A 19,150-nucleotide genomic window follows, 5' to 3' on the forward strand; every position below is an offset into this window, starting at 1 on the left:
CTTTGTGGATATTATAAAAACAGCCAACCACCATAAACAATTCAAAATTACACCCACTTAAATCCATTGCAAGGCATGATGGGGAAAATTTAAAAAAACTCAATCTCTGATTGATTAAAAAACTTTAAGGAAGCCATCAGGAAAGTAAACAAGGTAGGAGTTAACTTTCACATGCTATTAATATTCAATTCTAATAACTATTAATTATATATCCATTATATTAGTATAATATGTACACATATATATGTATAGGATATATATATATATATATATATATATATATATATATATATACGCATATATATGTACGCGTATATATATATATATATATATATATATATATATATATATATATATATATATATATATATATATATATATATATATATATATATATACGCATATATATATATATATATACGCATATATATATATATATATATATACATATATAATGTATACGTATATATATGCATATATATGTGTATATATATATATATATGTGTGTATATATATATGTGAGTATATATATATGTGTGTGTGTGTATACTGTATATATATATATATATATATATATATATATATATATATATATATATATATATATATATATATTTATATATATATATATATATATATTTATATATATATATATATATGTGTGTGTGTGTGTGAATATTATTATAATATAATGGATATATCATTAACAATTATTAGAATTGAATAACGTTTAGACACCCCTGGTTTAGGTGACTGCTCCCCTACAAATCCCCTGGCAGGGATGTATACTTAAAGCATGCAGGTCCCTAAAAAGGCAGACTTTCAAAGGCCTTGGTGTTTGGTTTTCATCCTCCATCACTGCACTTTTATAATCCATGGATACTAAGAGTCTTTAAAAGCGGCATCAATTTTAATTTTAGCTTCTAAAGCGACCTCATTAAAATGTTATTGTAACTTTTCTATGTATGCTGCAATGCTTTAAACACACAAACACTCAAAATTACACCCACTTAAATCCATTGCCAGGCATGATGGGGAAAAATTTGAAAAACTCAATTTCTGATTGATTAAAAAACTTTAAGGAAGCCATCAGGAAAGTAAACAAGGTAGGAGTTAACTTTCACATGCTATTAATATTCAATTCTAATAACTATTAATTCTATATCCATTATATTAGTATAATATGTACACATATATATGTATATATATATATATATATATATATATATATATATATATATATATATATATATATATATATATATATATATATATATATATATGTATAGGATATATATATATATATATATATATATATATATATATATATATATATATATATATATATATACACATATATAATGTATATGTATGCATATATGTATATATATGCGTGCATATATATATATATATATATGTGTGTGTCATGTCTGTGTTCATGTTTTTGTTTGGCCATGTGCTGTTTTGTTTTTTGGACACTTCCTTAGTTCCTGGTTTCACTTCCTGGTTTTGTTTGTCACCATAGCAACCATTAGTTTCACCTGTTCCACGTTTGGACTCACACACACCTGTCTCACGTTTTCACAGTCATGTCATGCACCTGTTCACAGTTAGTCACGCACCTGTTTTCACTTTTCATGTCACTATATAGGCTTTTCTGTTTCTGTTGTTCGTCCTGGCGACATCACCCATTCATGCCATGTCCACAGTTTCTTGTCACGTAAGTTTTTGTTTAAATGTTCATAGTTCTCCGCCATTGTGCGCGCCTTTTTGTTTTTTCCTAGTGAAGTTTTTTTACCTCCGCTGTGAGCGCCTTTTGTTTGTACCCTTTTGTTTGTACTTTGTAGTTTATAGTTATAATTAAACTATGTCTTTACCTGCACGCCACGTCCGTTCCATTTCTTTTGCACCACGGGAGAGCAAACCACGCCAGAGACCAAGTCTTGACAGATGTCGCCAGCATAAGAGCTCTCCCGCAAAAAATTTGGACCATTTTGACGAGGCAACGTGGGAGGTCCTCCGCGCGATGGAGGAAGAGACACTCCGCCATTCCCCCATGGAGCGCAGGGATCTCATGTGGGGTCCGACCGGCAAACTGGTGTCGATCAGCTCCCTTTGGCCCGGGGACGTTGGCACGTCATCCCTGTCCCGGAAGCGGCGCTCCAGACCGAGGATGTCAGGGAAGGTGAGCGGACAGCACGCTGCGCTCCTGCAGGCTCCTCCCCCTCCGGGCGGAAATGGAAATCAGCCAGCCTGGCAGCTCAAGGAGCACTCCACAGACCTGGAGATTGTTTTCCCAAATTCTTTACCGGTTCAATCCAAGCCACCCAAATTCCATGCCCCGCCCCCCAGGACTCATGCCACGCCCAAGTCAGAATTTTTTTTTTCACCCACAAAAGCCCAGGTGGGGGGTAAAGAAAGACATTTTGGACAATTTAGAGGGGAGGATTCTGCCCTCCTCCTGAACCCCCTCCGCCCACCCCAAAAGACGGTTCCAGACCGCGGGGAGCGCGTCTGGTATCCGCTCCTTGAGGGGGGGGCTAGGGCTGGGAATTGTTCAGGTGGGGTGGCTCAGCATCGTCACGCCAAGCCACAGCCTCCAGCACGACCACCACCACCTGTCTTTCGTCACGCCAAGCCACAGCCTCCAGCACGACCCCCACCACCAGTCTTTCGTCACGCCAAGACACAGCCTCCAGCACGACCCCCACCACCTGTCTTTCGACCTACCAAGCCACAGCCACCAGCACGACCCCCACCACCTGTCTTTCGACCTGCCAAGCCACAGCCACCAGCACGGCCGCCACCACCAGTTTTTCGACCATGCCAAGATCCACCTGCTCCACGCCCAGCTCCACGCCAAGCGCCACCAGTACCTGCTCCACGCCAAGCGCCACCAGTACCTGCTCCACGCCAAGCGCCACCAGTACCTGCTCCACGCCAAGCGCCACCAGTACCTGCTCCACGCCAAGCGCCACCAATACCTGCTCCACGCCATGCTCCACGCCAAGCGCCACCAATACCTGCTCCACGCCAAGCGCCACCAGTACCTGCTCCACGCCAAGCGCCACCAGTACCTGCTCCACGCCAAGCGCCGCCAGGCGCAGCCCCACGCCGCCAAGTGCCGCCAGTCGCAGCCCCACGCCGCCAAGTGCCGCCCGTGGCTGCCCCACGCCGCCAAGTGCCGCCCGTGGCTGCCCCACGCCGCCAAGTGCCGCCCGTGGCTGTCCCACGCCAAGACCAAAGCCAAGACCAAGACCCGCCAAGTGACCAAGACCAAGACCCGCCAAGTGACCAAGACCAAGACCCGCCAAGTGACCAAGACCAAGACCCGCCAAGTGACCAAGACCAAGACCCGCCAAGTGACCAAGACCAAGACCCGCCAAGTGACCCAAACCAAGACCAAGTCCAAGCACAGCCACACCAAGACCAAGTCCAAGACCAACTACGCCAAGACCAAGACCAACCACGCCAAGTCCAAGACCAAGACCAACCACGCCAAGACCAAGTCCAAGACCAAGACCCAGACCCTCGCCAAGACCAAGACCAAGACCCATGCCAAGACCAAGACCCTCGTCAAGACCCGCCACGCCAAGCTTCGCCGCCTGACGCACCACGCCAAGCTTCGCCGCCTGACGCACCACGCCAAGCTTCGCCGCCTGCCACGACAACGCGCCCACCTCGTCGGCCAAGGATGTGGCCTTTCCATGGGCGTCCGCCACGCCAGGTGCGCCGACCTCCTCGTCTGCCACGAATGTGGCCATTCCCAGGTCGCCCACCTCGTCAGGTTCAGCGGCGGTCTACCCGCCGCCGCCACCTGACTCTGCCCCGGTGGATTCGGGGACACCTGGTCTGGCGACCCACCGCCATGTCCCCCTCCCCCCCTCCCATGACTCTTGATCCTGTTTTTTGTTTTTGGACATCTGGGATCTGTCCGTAAGGGGGGGGGTTCTGTCATGTCTGTGTTCATGTTTTTGTTTGGCCATGTGCTGTTTTGTTTTTTGGACACTTCCTTAGTTCCTGGTTTCACTTCCTGGTTTTGTTTGTCACCATAGCAACCATTAGTTTCACCTGTTCCACGTTTGGACTCACACACACCTGTCTCACGTTTTCACAGTCATGTCATGCACCTGTTCACAGTTAGTCACGCACCTGTTTTCACTTATCATGTCACTATATAGGCTTTTCTGTTTCTGTTGTTCGTCCTGGCGACATCACCCATTCATGCCATGTCCACAGTTTCTTGTCACGTAAGTTTTTGTTTAAATGTTCATAGTTCTCCGCCATTGTGCGCGCCTTTTTGTTTTTTCCTAGTGAAGTTTTTTTACCTCCGCTGTGAGCGCCTTTTGTTTGTACCCTTTTGTTTGTACTTTGTAGTTTATAGTTATAATTAAACTATGTCTTTACCTGCACGCCACGTCCGTTCCATTTCTTTTGCACCACGGGAGAGCAAACCACGCCAGAGACCAAGTCTTGACATGTGTGTATATATATATATATATATATATGTGTGTATATATATGTGTGTGTATATACTAGGGGTGGGGGAAAAAATCGATTCGAATTCGAATCGCGATTCTGACGTTGTGCGATTCAGAATCGATTCTCATTTTTAAAAAATCGATTTTGTTTTAATTTATTATTATTATTATTATTATTATTTTTTTTTTATTTATTTTTTTTAAATTAATCAATCCAACAAAACAATACACAGCAATACCATAACAATGCAATCCCCCATTGACATTATCATTAGACATTAAAATAAAAAAGAACAATAGTGTCATAGTGGCTTACACTTGCATCGCATCTCATAAACGTGACAACACACTGTGTCCAATATTTTCACAAAGATAAAATAAGTCATATTTTTGGTTCATTTAATAGTTAAAACAAATGTACATCATTGCAAACAGTTGATAAAACATTGTCCTTTACAATTATAAAAGCTTTTTACAAAAATCTACTACTCTGCTTGCATGTCAGCAGACTGGGGTGGATCCTGCTGAAATCTATGTATTGAATGAATAGAGAATCTTTTTGAATCTTGGCAAAAATCTTACCCACACGATTATCAAATGTAATAGGAAAATTAATTCATACTGACCAAACTGGCTTCATGGAAGGTCGACAATCTTCAGACAATACAAGGAAATTGTTTAATGTTATTTACTATGCTAGAAGTCTCCCTTATCCCACAGCAGTATGTACTGTTGATGCGGAGAAGGCATTCCACCGCATAAACTGGTCATTTATGTTTTGCACATTACCTAAATTTGGATTTGGAGATAATTTTACACAATGGATTAAGATGCTTCATACAAGGCCCATGGCATCAGTCAAAACCAATAATCATATTTCAGAACATTTTTTGTTAAAAAGAGGAGTAAAACAGGGATGTCCTGCATCTGGATTATTATTTAATTTGGTTATTGAACCCTTAGCCGCAAAAATAAGAAGTGAAAATAATATTCATGGTATAAATATTGGCTCTCAGTATAATAAGCTATCGATATATTGTGACGACATAATTTTTTTTACCTGTCACATGTTAACTCCTGTCTCCTTTATATCAATAATGTCATCACTGAATATGGCTGTTTATCAGGGTATAAAGTTAATTGGGACAAATGTGACATATTACCACTAAATAAACACTGCAAGAAATTACAAGTTCAGAACTCCAAAATTAAATTGTATTGCATTATTATGGTATTGTGTATTGTTTTCAAAAAAAAAAAAAAAAAATCGTTTTTGAATCGAGAATCGTTTTGAATTGAAAAAAAAAATCGATTTTGAATCGAATCGTGACCCCTAGAATCGATTTTGAATCGAATCGTGGGACACCCAAAGATTCCCAGCCCTAGTATATACTGTATATATATATATATATATATATATATATATATATATATATATATATGTATGTATGTATGTATGTATGTATGTATGTATGTATGTATGTATGTATGTATGTATGTATGTATGTATGTATGTATGTGTGCGTGTGAATATTATTATAATATAATGGATATATCATTAACAATTATTAGAATTGAATAACGTTTAGACACCCCTGGTTTAGGTGACTGCTCCCCTACAAATCCCCTGGCAGGGATGTATACTTAAAGCATGCAGGTCCCTAAAAAGGCAGACTTTCAAAGGCCTTGGTGTTTGGTTTTCATCCTCCATCACTGCACTTTTATAATCCATGGATACTAAGAGTCTTTAAAAGTGGCATCAATTTTGATTTTAGCTTCTAAAGCGACCTCATTAAAATGTTATTGTAACTTTTCTACTTTATGCTGCAATGCTTTAAACACACACATCTGTTCTGTTTGTTTATTATCCTGAAAATTGTAACCAGCAATTCTTCTCCCTGCTGCCTGACAGGATGTTTGATGTTGGAGGCCAGCGTTCCGAGAGGAAGAAGTGGATTCACTGTTTCGAGGGAGTCACTGCCATTATCTTCTGCGTTGCGTTGAGTGCGTACGACCTGGTGCTGGCTGAGGATGAGGAAATGGTGAGGACCATTCTTTCAACACATTACTGCTTAATGGAATTCATGTGAGTTGAACCAGTTCACCTCAATTGTTTGAACAGGTTTGAATTGTAAGAATTTGAAATATTAGACAACAGCTGCCCCTGGTGGCGGCTTGTTGCAGCTGACTGGACGTCTTCTGTCTTTAGAATCGCATGCATGAAAGCATGAAGCTGTTTGACTCCATCTGCAACAACAAGTGGTTCACCGAGACCTCCATCATCCTCTTCCTCAACAAGAAGGACCTCTTTGAGGACAAGATAACGAGCAGCCCCCTCGCCATCTGCTTCCCAGAGTACACAGGTACATACTACACCTGTGCTCCTCATGCCTAATGACACCATGCAACGCCTCTTTGCAACATCCTCTACATCGCTGACCTACTGCAAAAATGCTAGACAAAGATCCTCTCTATATGACAGGAGCACGCTCTGTTTTTAAGGTTGGCAAAAATGCTAGTCAAAGATTGCCTAAATGACAGGAGCACTCTGTTTTTAAGGTGCAACTGCAAAAATGCTAGTCAAAGAATGTTTATGTGACAGGGGCACTCTCTGTTTTTAAGATCTGACTGCAAAAATGTTAGTCAAAGATCCTCTCTATATGAAAGGAGCGTGCTCTGTTCTTAAAGTGCAACTGCAAAAATGCTAGTCAAAGAATGTTTATGTGACAGGGGCACTGTCTGTTTTTAAGATCTGACTGCAAAAATGTTAGTCAAAGATCCTCTCTATATGATAGGAGCGCGCTCTGTTTTTCAGGTTGGCAGAACACTAAAATGGTCTCTCGTGTGTGAATGTGAGTGTGAATATTTTCTGTCTATCTGTGTTGGCCCTGTGATGAGGTGGCGACTTGTCCAGGGTGTACCCAGCCTTCCGCCCGAATGCAGCTGAGATAGTCAAAGATCCTCTATATGACAAGAGAAGTCTGCTATTGTGCTCTGCTGTTTTCGGAATGTGCTGCAAAAAGGTGGCAGGTTGCTATGTCGTGTAGGGTCCACATTCAAAAAGCACTGCACTCGCACAGCTGGACGCTCTGCGGGTCTCCAAAAGTTAAAGCTAACTCTCCAAACGTGTTTTTCTCCTCAGGCGCCAACAAGTTTGAGGAGGCGGCGAGCTACATTCAGAGCAAGTTTGAGGAGCTGAACAAGAAGAAGGACACCAAGGAGATCTACACACACTTCACGTGTGCCACAGACACCAAGAACGTGCAGTTTGTTTTCGATGCCGTCACAGACGTCATCATCAAAAACAACCTGAAAGACTGCGGCCTCTTCTGAAGGTACGCTGACTTTTTGCAGCAACTTTTTCTTCTTACTAGCTATCAGCACGTAAACATCAAACAATCAATCAATCAGATGTTTACTTATATAGCCCTAAATCATGAGTGTCTCAAAGGGCTGCATAAGCCACAACGACATCCTCAGCTCAGATCCCACATCAGGGCTAGAAAAAACTCAACCCAATGGGATGATAATAATGACAAACCTTGGAGGGGACCGCAGATGTGGGGACACCCCCTGGGCGAACGGTGCAATGGACGTCGAGTGGATCTAGCATAATATTGTGAGAGTCTAGTCCATAGTGAGAGTCCCGTCCATAGTGGGGCCAGCAGGAGACCATCCCGAGGGGAGACAGGTCAGCAGCGCAGAGACGTCCCCAACCGATGCACAGACGAGTGGTCCACCCTGGGTCCCGACCCTGGACAGCCAGCACTTCATCCGTGGCCACCGAACCTGTGCCCCCCTTTCCCCGAAGGAGAGAGGGGCAGAGTAGAAAAGAAACGGCAGATCAACTGGTCTAAAAGGGGCGTCTATTTAAAGGCTAGAGTATACAAATGAATTTTAAGATGGGACTTAAATACTTCTACTGAGGTAGCATCTCTAACTGTTACTGGGAGGGCATTCCAGAGTATTGGAGCCCGAACAGAAAACGCTCTATAGCCCGCAGACTTTTTTGGGGCTCTGGGAATCACTAATAAACGGGAGTTCTTTGAACGCAGATTTCTTGCCGGGACATATGGTACAATACAATCAGCAAGATAGGATGGAGCTCGACTGTGTAGTATTTTATACGTAAGTAGTAAAACCTTAAAGTCACATCTTAAGTGCACAGGAAGCCAGTGCAGGTGAGCCAGTATAGGCGTAATATGATCAAACTTACTTGTTCTTGTCAAAAGTTTAGCAGCCGCATTTTGTACCAACTGTAATCTTTTAATGCTAGACATAGGGAGACCCGAAAATAATACGTTACAGTAATCGAGACGAGACGTAACGAACGCATGAATAATGATCTCAGCATCGCTAGTGGCCAAAATGGAACGGATTTTAGCGATATTACGGAGATGAAAGAAGGCCGTTTTAGTAACACTCTTAATGTGTGACTCAAACGAGAGAGTTGGGTCGAAGATAATACCCAAATTCTTTACCGAGTCGCTTTTTGTAATGGTTTGGTTTTCAAATGTTAAGGTGGTATTATTAAATAGATGTCGGTGTCTAGTAGGACCGATAATCAGCATTTCCGTCTTCTTAGCGTTGAGTTGCAAAAAGTTAGCGAACATCCATTGTTTAATTTCATTAAGACACGCCTCCAGCTGACCACAATCTGGCGTGTTGGCCAGCTTTAGGGGCATGTAGAGTTGGGTGTCATCAGCATAACAGTGAACACTAACACCGTATTTGCGTATGATGTCACCTAGCGGCAGCATGTAGATGCTGAAGAGTGCAGGGCCAAGAACCGAACCCTGTGGAACTCCACACGTTACCTTAACATACTCCGAGGTCACATTGTTATGGGAGACGCACTGCATCCTGTCAGTAAGATAGGAGTTAAACCCAGACAAGGCTAAGTCTGACATACCAACACGTGTTTTGATACGCTCTAATAAAATATTATGATCGACGGTATTGAAAGCAGCGATAAGATCAAGCAACATAGATGACGCATCAGAATCCATCGTTAGCAATAGATCATTAGTCATTTTTGCGAGGGCTGTCTCCGTAGAGTAATTTGCCCTAAAACCGGATTGAAAGGGTTCACAGAGATTGTTAGACGCTAAGTGTTCATTTAGCTGCTGTGCGACAATTTTTTCGAGGATTTTCGAAATAAACGGAAGGTGGGACACCGGCCGGTAGTTTACCATGAGGTCAGGATCAAGGTTAGGTCTTTTGAGAAGAGGATGAATAACCGCTTTTTTGAATGCTAGGGGAACAGTGCCAGAGGAAAGTGATAAGTTTATAATATTTAGCACTGATGGACCTAATATTACAAACAGTTCCTTGATAAGTTTCCCAGGAAGTGGGTCAAGTAAATATGTTGTTTGTTTTATCCCACTTACACGCCGTAATAATTCCTCTAATGTTATTTCATCAAAAAGAGAGAGATTATTTTGGCGGGCAATATCCGTCGTATATACATTCGTATCTGTGTTAATAAAACCCAGTTGTAACTGGGACGCGTTGTGTTTAATCTCCTTTCTAATGAGTTCAATTTTCTTATTAAAGAAATTCATAAAGTCATCTGCCAAGTGGGTGGAGCTACTGGGAGTAGTCCCTTGTTGGGTTAGCGATGCTACTGTACTGATCAAATATTTAGGATTGTTTTTGTTGAGGCGAATGAGATTTGAGTAGTATTTAGCTTTAGCTAAGGTAAGCATGTGTTTATAAATTATTAAACTATCACTCCATGCTTGATGGAAAACCTCAAGTTTAGTCGCACGCCATTTGCGTTCCAGCTTTCTACATGATAATTTAAGAGCTCTAATTTCTTCTGTAAACCATGGGGTACGCCTTTTAAGGGGCCATTTTTAGCTTTGGCGGTGCTATACTATCAATGGTTTCGCGCAGGGCGTCGTTAAAGTTGTTCGTGAGGTTATCAATAAAGCCCACATAATTTGGGAATGGTGCCATTACAGAAGGCAGTAGGCCAGCAAGAGTCATCGTTGTGGCAGCATTAATGTTGCGGCTGCTAAAGCAGTTATTATTATTATTAGCTTGTTGACAATGAGTCAGAACTTCGAATTTTATAAGGTAATGATCGGACATTACTTTAGTACACGGGAGTATCATAACTTTGGAGGTGGTCTATCGTATTACCGTTGCGATGCGTGGGTTCATTTATTATTTGTGTAAGACCACAGCTATTAATTATAGTCTGGAGCGCCATGCACGGAGGGTCTGATGGGGTATTCATATGGATATTAAAGTCCCCCATTATAATTATATTGTCGGCGTGCGTCACTAGATCAGCGACGAACTCTGAGAATTCACTGATAAAGTCTGAATAGGACCCAGGTGGGCGGTAGATAACAGCCAGGTAGAGAGGTAGCGGTGCGACAGACCTCATAGTAAGCACATCAAATGATTTATATTAATTACTTAGGTTAGGGGTAAGGTTAAGGTTTTCATTGTATATTAGTGCGACCCCCCCCCCCCCCCCCCCCCCCCCCCCCCCTTTAAGGGGACGGGCAATATGTGCATTCGTATAGTTAGGAGGAGATGCCTCGTTCAGCGCAAAAAAATTTGTCTGGTTTGAGCCAGGTTTCGCTGAGACCAATGACGTTAAGATTGTTGTCTCTAATGACCTCATTAACTAATAACGTTTTGGGAGACAATGATCTTATGTTTAAAAAGCCCATATTATAGGTAGTGGGCTGTTTTGAGGAATTTTTGTTAAAGTTATCCGTAGTAGTAATATTAATAATGTTGCGTTTATTTTGCGTAGTGTGCTTTAAATAATTTCGACCATATCTAGGAATTGATATGACGGGAATCTTCAGATTGTTTGCTTGGTGCTGCGATAAACTGAACGCATCATAATTTGCCACCTCTGTAGAATGCATGTCCACCTCTGGCACAGTCACTGCAGAAAAAACATTATGTGAGTTGTGTATTATTCTTGGAGAAATGCTATGTGTGCAGGGATTTTCCAGCCTGGCGCTGGCTAGTTCTAGCTTAACTGACTCCTCACCCGGACTAATAGACACTGTAATTGCCTGTGACCCGTGGGATAGTTGCTGTGTTTGTTTTGTTTTTAGAAGACACGTGATGAGTATTTGACCAGGCAAGGCCGGTAGTACTGTTGTTTAGGGCCACAACCACTATAGAGCCACATGATCATAGTCTGGGCTTTTGTAAACTTTCATTTAAGTCCTCCAGTAATGAAAGATGACGTCATAAAAGTTCAGAAAAAATAAATTTGTTGTCAAAGTTCGATCATAAGCTTGTTTGAATCAAATTGTGAATGTGTAACATTACCTAAAATACAAATTGCTTCGTTCTTTCTCGTAGCAACCAACCCAGAATGAAAAAGAAAAATTACAGAATGAACACTTCACTGTTCGCTCAACACAGACGTCATAACGCCATCAAAGGAAAGGCTTCAACCCCAGTTGATGAAATAATAAACATGATGATGTATTATTATGATTATTATCCACTGATGACAACTTTCATCAATCAGCTAATCTCTACTTAACACTATGAAATAAAAAGAAACTTGACATGTTTATAATTATAAATATTTAAGTGAATAATGGCTGGTTACAGTATATGATTATTAGAACTCATATTCTAACTCAGGGGTGTCAAACATACGGCCCGAGGGCCGGATTAGGCCCGCAAACAGGTTTTATGCGGCCCGCTAAGTATAAAAATGAGCCGAAATTTTTAAATGAAAGAAACTGCTGTTCTAAAAGTGTCCACTAGATGTCGCTATAGCAATTATTTGAATATTTGTACATATGTATATATAAAAAAAAAAAAACACATGATGTTAGTGCACCAGTCGAAAAAAGTGAGCAAACTACATAAATATCATTCTGTAATTTGATTTTTGTATAATTTTTTTATCTTGATAGATTGAAAATGAACACCAATGATGAACACGACTGATGAACATTATCACATAATTTATTTAGAAAATATAAATAACGACAAATAAAGGTAGAATACCATTAACCGCAAAATGTAAGTGTAAAAAAACCCAACAACATTATGATTTATACATTTTCAGAATGTGCTTGTTTTATTTTTAAACAAAGAAAACAACCTGAAGTTGTTTTTATTTTTAAGTTATCGTGCCGTGATTGTACCAGTCCGGCCCACTTGGGAGTAGATTTTTATCCATGTGGCGCCCGATCTAAAATGAGTTTTACACCCCTGTTGTAACTATTTAATATTAAAATTGCTGGCAATTTATAAAATAAATAAATGAAACAACAGCAAATAATTTAGGGGTTTTTAAGAATATTTTAAGGAGTATTTAGACCCCTGAAAAGGTCAAATGACGCCACTGGTTGGATCAATCTCAATTCTTTGTTCAAAATAGGGATAGCACATGCTAATGAACATATACTTTTTTTTTTTTTATTTTTTTTTTTATAATGTCCTGCCCAGCTTCTAAGGCAAATCATATAGCAGATGTAGATGCCCATATCGGCTGTTCAGATTTACTTTACAAAAGAGAAGTGTAGGATACTTCTCTTGTTGCCTTACTTGTATTTTGACTTTATTAAATGTATTTATATTATCATTTGGTGCAGCCGGGCCGGAGCAGGAGGGGATAGAAAGAGAGAAAAAGGAAGACAGAGGGGGGAATTGTGGGGACAAGAGGGGGATTAGACAGAGAGACAAAAACAACAACAGCAAACACAACAACAACAACAACAGAGCAACATCAGCAAATACGACATGTACAAATATGATGGTAAAAGTAATAGCAAATAAGCAGTTAGCGAAAATTTAAAAAAAAAAAAAACAGAAATGACAATGAGCATTGTTACACTAAAAATGGAGCAATATGAATACCAATAGAAATAGTGCTATTGATAATAAACAATACCAGTACTTTACCTTTATTATCAACAATACAATTGTTCAAATGCAACAATACATATATGTAATGATAACTTGAGATATGAAAGAATGCAGAAAAATGGAGGGGAAGAAAGAGAAGCAACCTTAACCTTGTAGATTGTTATAGTAACAATAGGTTAAGCTTTGTCAGTGTGCCATGTGTTATACCCAGTTTACCCTAGGGCAACAACGTTAATATATGTTTGATGAAACGTGATTATGTGCATGAGTGTATGTGTGCATATGTACTTGTATATGTACAGTATGTGTATGTGTGCTTGTACAGTGAATGTATATGTACAGTATGTGTATATGTGTGTACAGCGAATGTATATGTACAGTATGTGTATACAGTATGTGTGTTTGAACAGTGAATGTATATGTACAGTATGTGTAAATGTGTGTTTGTACAGTGAATGTATATGTACAGTATATGTATGTGTGTGTTTGTACAGTGAATGTATGTGTAGTATGTGTATGTGTGTGTTTGTACAGTGAATGTATATGTACAGTATGTGTATACAGTATGTTTGTATAATGAATGTGCGTGTGGATGTACGAACTTTGAGTGTGTAAATATGTACTGTATTTATTTGTATATGTATGTGGGAGCGTAGGTACCTATGTATGTCTGTATGTATGTGTGTGAGTATATGTGAATTTGCATGTACAATACATTTGACTCCCAGTGTGTGCGGGAGCCAGAGTACGGCCCCAGCCTCCCCGAGAGCCCATCCCACAAACAGTAGGTGTGGTGCCCAGGGAACCAGGGGCCACCGCCCCCACGCAGCCAAGCCAGACAGCGACAGGAACCCCAGAGCCTGGCCCACCGTGCCGCCCACAAGGGCCAGCAGCAGGCCGCAGACAGACGCACCCGGCAGAGGACAAGGCACGAGAAAAACAGGGGGAAGCCAGACCCCAAGCCAGCGAGAGACCACACCCCACACGGACAGAAAGGCGGGACGCCCCGCCCGAGGGGCCCGGAGACCCCCCGCAACCGGACGGGAAGACCGCCCCCGCCCCACCGGCAACAGGGCCCCCACGAGCCCCCCCCCCCACCCCCGGAGAGCGCGGCGAGGCCAGCCCACGGCCACCCCACCCAAGCCGGCCGCCACAGGACCACCCAGCACGGGGCCACAGGAACCACCCACCCCACCCGCAGGGACCCCAACGATGGAGATGGAACAACCAGCAACCGCCCCGCCGAGTCCCCCCCCTGAGGTAGGGGAATAAATAAATAAAATAAATAAATACATAATAATAATAATAATATTAATAAAATATATTTTAAAAAAAAGGGGAAAAAAATAAATAAATAAATAAATAATTAAATCTATTTATAAAAAAAATAAATAAATAAATAAAGAAAAAAAGAATTAAAAGAAGATCACAGACATGCTGACACACAAGGTCGCTACCCCAACAACTGGCCGACTCGCAGCACCTCGGAATACCCTGCAGCACCAAGCCACCACAGTAGACGCAGGGACCAGACCCAGCAGGCCCCAACCAAGACGGCCACCCGGAAGGGATGGACGGCGGGACCCAGGAGCTCCAGACACGCAGTCCGGATGCAGTAGCCTGAGGCGCCGACCCCCACCCGACAGGCAGGCCCAGAACGTACCCCCAGAAATATACATACATATATATATACATACACATAAACATACACATGTACACATACACACACATACACATGCATACACATACACATATATATACATACATACATACATACATACACACACACACATACACATACATATACATATACACAGTTTGTCAGCCCCGACAACCACCACACGCACGCGCTGCCACCAGTCACAACATCAGCCACCCCCCTGCACCAGACCCAGCAGCCACGGGCGCCCACACCACAAACAAACGGCAGCAGAAACAGCAGCCACAACACCCACAGACAGCCAGCACCACCCAATCAAATCAAAGCGATCAAAAAAAAAAACGCGACCGGCAACCACACGCCAACAGGATCACAGATACCAGCCAGCGCCAGCCCGCCAGCAAGCCCAAACGCCAACACGCAAACAAGAGACACCAACACGCAAACAAGAGACACCAACACCCCCCCCCCGCCAAAAGACCCCACCACCCCAACCCAAACCCGCACAAACACACCACCGCCCAAACAACCGAGACACAGTATCCAGACCAGACACGGGCGCCGCGCCGCCACCACATCAAGTCGCCAACAGAGACCCCACAGCGCAAGGTCGGGCCACACGGGCACGGACCCCACCCAACAGGAAGCGAGACCCGCGCGACGCCACACACAAATAAATAATAAGATTAAACAAAAATAATAATTAAAAAAATAATAATAAAAAAAATAAAAAATAATAATAAAATGAAATACAAATTAAATCAAAAATAACAAATACAAATAATTAAATAAAATAAAGTAAGTAAATAATAAAAATTATTTTAAAAAAAATAAAATAAAAATAAATAAATATATATGTATACATATATACATACACATACATACACATACACATACACATACATACATACACACATACACACACATATATGTATATATATATATATATATATATATATATATATATGTATGTATATATATATATATATGTATGTATATATATATATATATATATATATATATATATATATATATATATACATATATATACACATAAAAAAAAAAATAATAATAATAAATTAATAAAAGCCTGGCAGGCCACCAGAACGCAGTCCCCGGAATCCGCGCCGGCCGACGAGGCAATGAGGGGTGCGCCGAACCCCAACCCCCCCACATGCATGTGTACAAGGCCCCCAGAGTGTCTACTGTGTAGTTAAAATTAGGAGGTCAGCCATTACAGCCGACCTCCAGTCCCTATTGATGCGTGTACTGTAGCGTGAGTGAGATATGTATGCTTGTGGGAACTAATAATGCGATTAAAATTGGGGGACATCAAGGTCTTGGTGGGTCCCAACCAAGCCGAGCCCTCCAAATCCTAAGTGTCTTAATATGCAGCTAAGATTGAGGGATGGCCGAGCAGGGGACAAGACAGGAGGACCTGAGCCCCATAGGAGGCATCCTCAACCCCCCGCCATGCCTCCCCACAGGACAATCCCCCAAAGTCCTATATGAACATATACAGTATATACTGTACAATACGTAAGTATGTCAGTTTTAGCCAAAGGCTAATTTCCGCCTGTAGTCCCTAGACAGGTTGGTGTGTTCTATACAATCAATCACTTAAAGAAAAACATTATTGATGAATCAAAGACATCATAATGTAAATATTGATCATCTACTGTACACCCTGGGTTTCACGTCGAAAAACTATGACACGTGTGTTGGACATGTTTAAATATGACGATGGATGATGGGAGTGTTTACATGCAAGATGGAACTGCTTTATAGTTGCATCATCTCAATATGTTAATCCATCTTTAATATGACAATTGCTTTCCATATAAAATCTTGGAGAAAAGATGCAAGTAACAACTTTGAGTTTTATATGAAAAAGCTACTTTCCAGGAAATGAAGTCATGAGTTTTTTAGTGCATGTAAACATACTGAGTGTTTGATGTTAGCGTTAGCTTGGAGGCCCTTCACAGTCTAATAATTACAATAATAATGATAATAAAGACCAAAATATAGCCACAAAAAAAATCTTGTTTCAGCAGACACAAAAACCACTGGCCGCTCCCTCTACTGGGTACCAAGTCATGTAAGATCAAACAGTACCATATTTTGATATTTCTTGCACATTACGTCACATCAGGTTGCAGACTCAAACACTTGGTGGGCAAACAAGCGTATTTGTAGTGGAAAGAAATAAAATGTTGTCATTTTCCATGGCAACAAAGCATGTCTGATACAAAGCACTTAAAAGTAAGGCTCCGCTTTTCAAAATGTGTTAGCTCGATGCTAATTTACATTGGATAGGTTATATACATGCTACTAATTAGCATTAGTGATTTTACATGGCGATTTCAACATCTCCAAAAAATGTTTATTAAACTACAACTAATATGCTTGTTAAACATAAACAGCTAGTGTGTAATAAGTATAATACTTACAGTACTAACACTTTGTAGGGCTCAACAAATGAAAAGACTGGCACATTCAACTTAATGGCAAAGACTACTTACTGACTGACTACAACACACCTAGGACCAACTGAAATCAATGCATATTTGCAAATGATACAAGTGTAAGAAAACCACATGAGCTCACTGTTAAATTTTAAATAACAATTTTTTATCAATCAAATGTATTAACACATGAAAACACACAAAAGTACTGAATATTGATATTGTTGAGTACTGGTATCAATTCCAATGTAGCAGGAATAGGTATCGTATGGTTTCAAATGTGAAAGGTGTAATCACTAATCAACGTATTGTTTGTTTTTATGCAGATGCAGCATGAAGATGATGATTATGATGATGATTTTCATCATAGAAACCGTTCAAGATTACTGGAAAGACAAACGTTGAAAAATGTTTGTCTGAACTTTGACCTGGAATACTTTGTCACACAAACACGCGCACGCTCACACACACACACACGTACGCACGCACACACCCCTTTAATAAACATTTTAGCTCATTCCATAATGTTTATTCTACAAAAGAAAAACAGTAAAAAAAACTTTAAGTGTCATCCATCTTTCAGGACCTTTTTAAGAAGAAGTCACATTTGAATCCAATTCACGAATATCTTTTTTTTTTTAATGACAAGAGATGGTGAATGAAATCACTTTTATACAACAACAATAATAATAATATTGTCCTGCATGACATTCCATTAATAAGCCTGCCCCCCCTTCTCCTCTTAAAATGTTTACAAAAAAACTGTGAGCTTTGAAATGATTTATGTCGCTAATTGTTGTTCGTTTTGATTGACTTGTTTATGTTTGTGCCTTGATTTCGGTTTACTTCATGGAAAATGATTCTGTAGGGCTAATTTCTACTATTCATGTTCATAAATGTATTTAACAAAAGTCAGTTCGTGTCTGATTTTTTTTCTGTTTTTCTTCAAAAATGAGAATCAAGTGAGAAAAAAATAAACGTTCTCAAATTGTTTGATTTTCATTAATTTTAGGAGAGTTTTTATGTGCAATATAATTAAAAAATAAAATGTAATATTATTATGATTGTCTTTTTTTCATTCTCTAAGCCCCAAAATCCCAAGTACAGTCGTCCTTCCCGAGTCCACATTTGCGACTTCGCCCTATTTTTTAGGATGTCCATTTCAGATTTTTTTTGTCAAATCTGATCTTTTAATGTAGTCGTTCACATTATTAAAAATATGTATAAGACTCCAATGTGAATGCAAACTGACCCAAACACAGACATGGCGTCATGACGTCACACATCCTGCAGTGTTTACAGAAGTAAGCTCGGAAGTAAACATGCTTTAATTCTCGTCGTCTCAGTACTGGCACATTTGTGGCAATTTCAAGGATTTTGTGCAATCAAAGTCAACCATTTTCATAACCGTGGAGAAGATTATTAAAGAAGATGTCTCCTGCATTTATGGGGACATTTGCCTCGATTTTACCATTGATTGATTGATTGATTGAAACTTTTATTAGTAGATTGCACAGTTCAGTACATATTCCGTACAACCACTAAATGGTAACACCCCAATAAGTTTTTCAACTTGTTTAAGTCGGGGTCCATGAATTGATTAACGTGGACCCCGACTTAAACAAGTTGAAAAACTTATTGGGGTGTTACCATTTAGTGGTCAATTGTACGGAATA

The 19,150-nt window shown here is 40.6% G+C and overlaps 1 protein-coding gene across 3 annotated transcripts in view; it reads left to right on the forward strand.

Annotated features, from left to right (window-relative positions):
- Window positions 1-18,506, forward strand: part of LOC133651248 (guanine nucleotide-binding protein G(i) subunit alpha-2-like) — an 81,506-nt gene extending 63,000 nt beyond the window's left edge. For all 3 annotated transcript variants that reach the window (XM_062049308.1, XM_062049317.1, XM_062049324.1), the window contains 4 exons: window positions 6,394-6,523; window positions 6,691-6,844; window positions 7,624-7,816; window positions 17,801-18,506. In XM_062049308.1, coding sequence (XP_061905292.1) covers window positions 6,394-6,523; window positions 6,691-6,844; window positions 7,624-7,814 — 475 coding nt within the window. In that variant the 3' untranslated portion in view covers window positions 7,815-7,816; window positions 17,801-18,506. The remainder of the gene's footprint in view (window positions 1-6,393; window positions 6,524-6,690; window positions 6,845-7,623; window positions 7,817-17,800) is intronic.
- The last annotated feature ends 644 nt before the right edge of the window (window positions 18,507-19,150 follow it).

Source organism: Entelurus aequoreus, linkage group LG01 (assembly GCF_033978785.1).
Source record: "Entelurus aequoreus isolate RoL-2023_Sb linkage group LG01, RoL_Eaeq_v1.1, whole genome shotgun sequence".
In the NCBI taxonomy this organism is placed as follows: Eukaryota; Metazoa; Chordata; class Actinopteri; order Syngnathiformes; family Syngnathidae; genus Entelurus; species Entelurus aequoreus.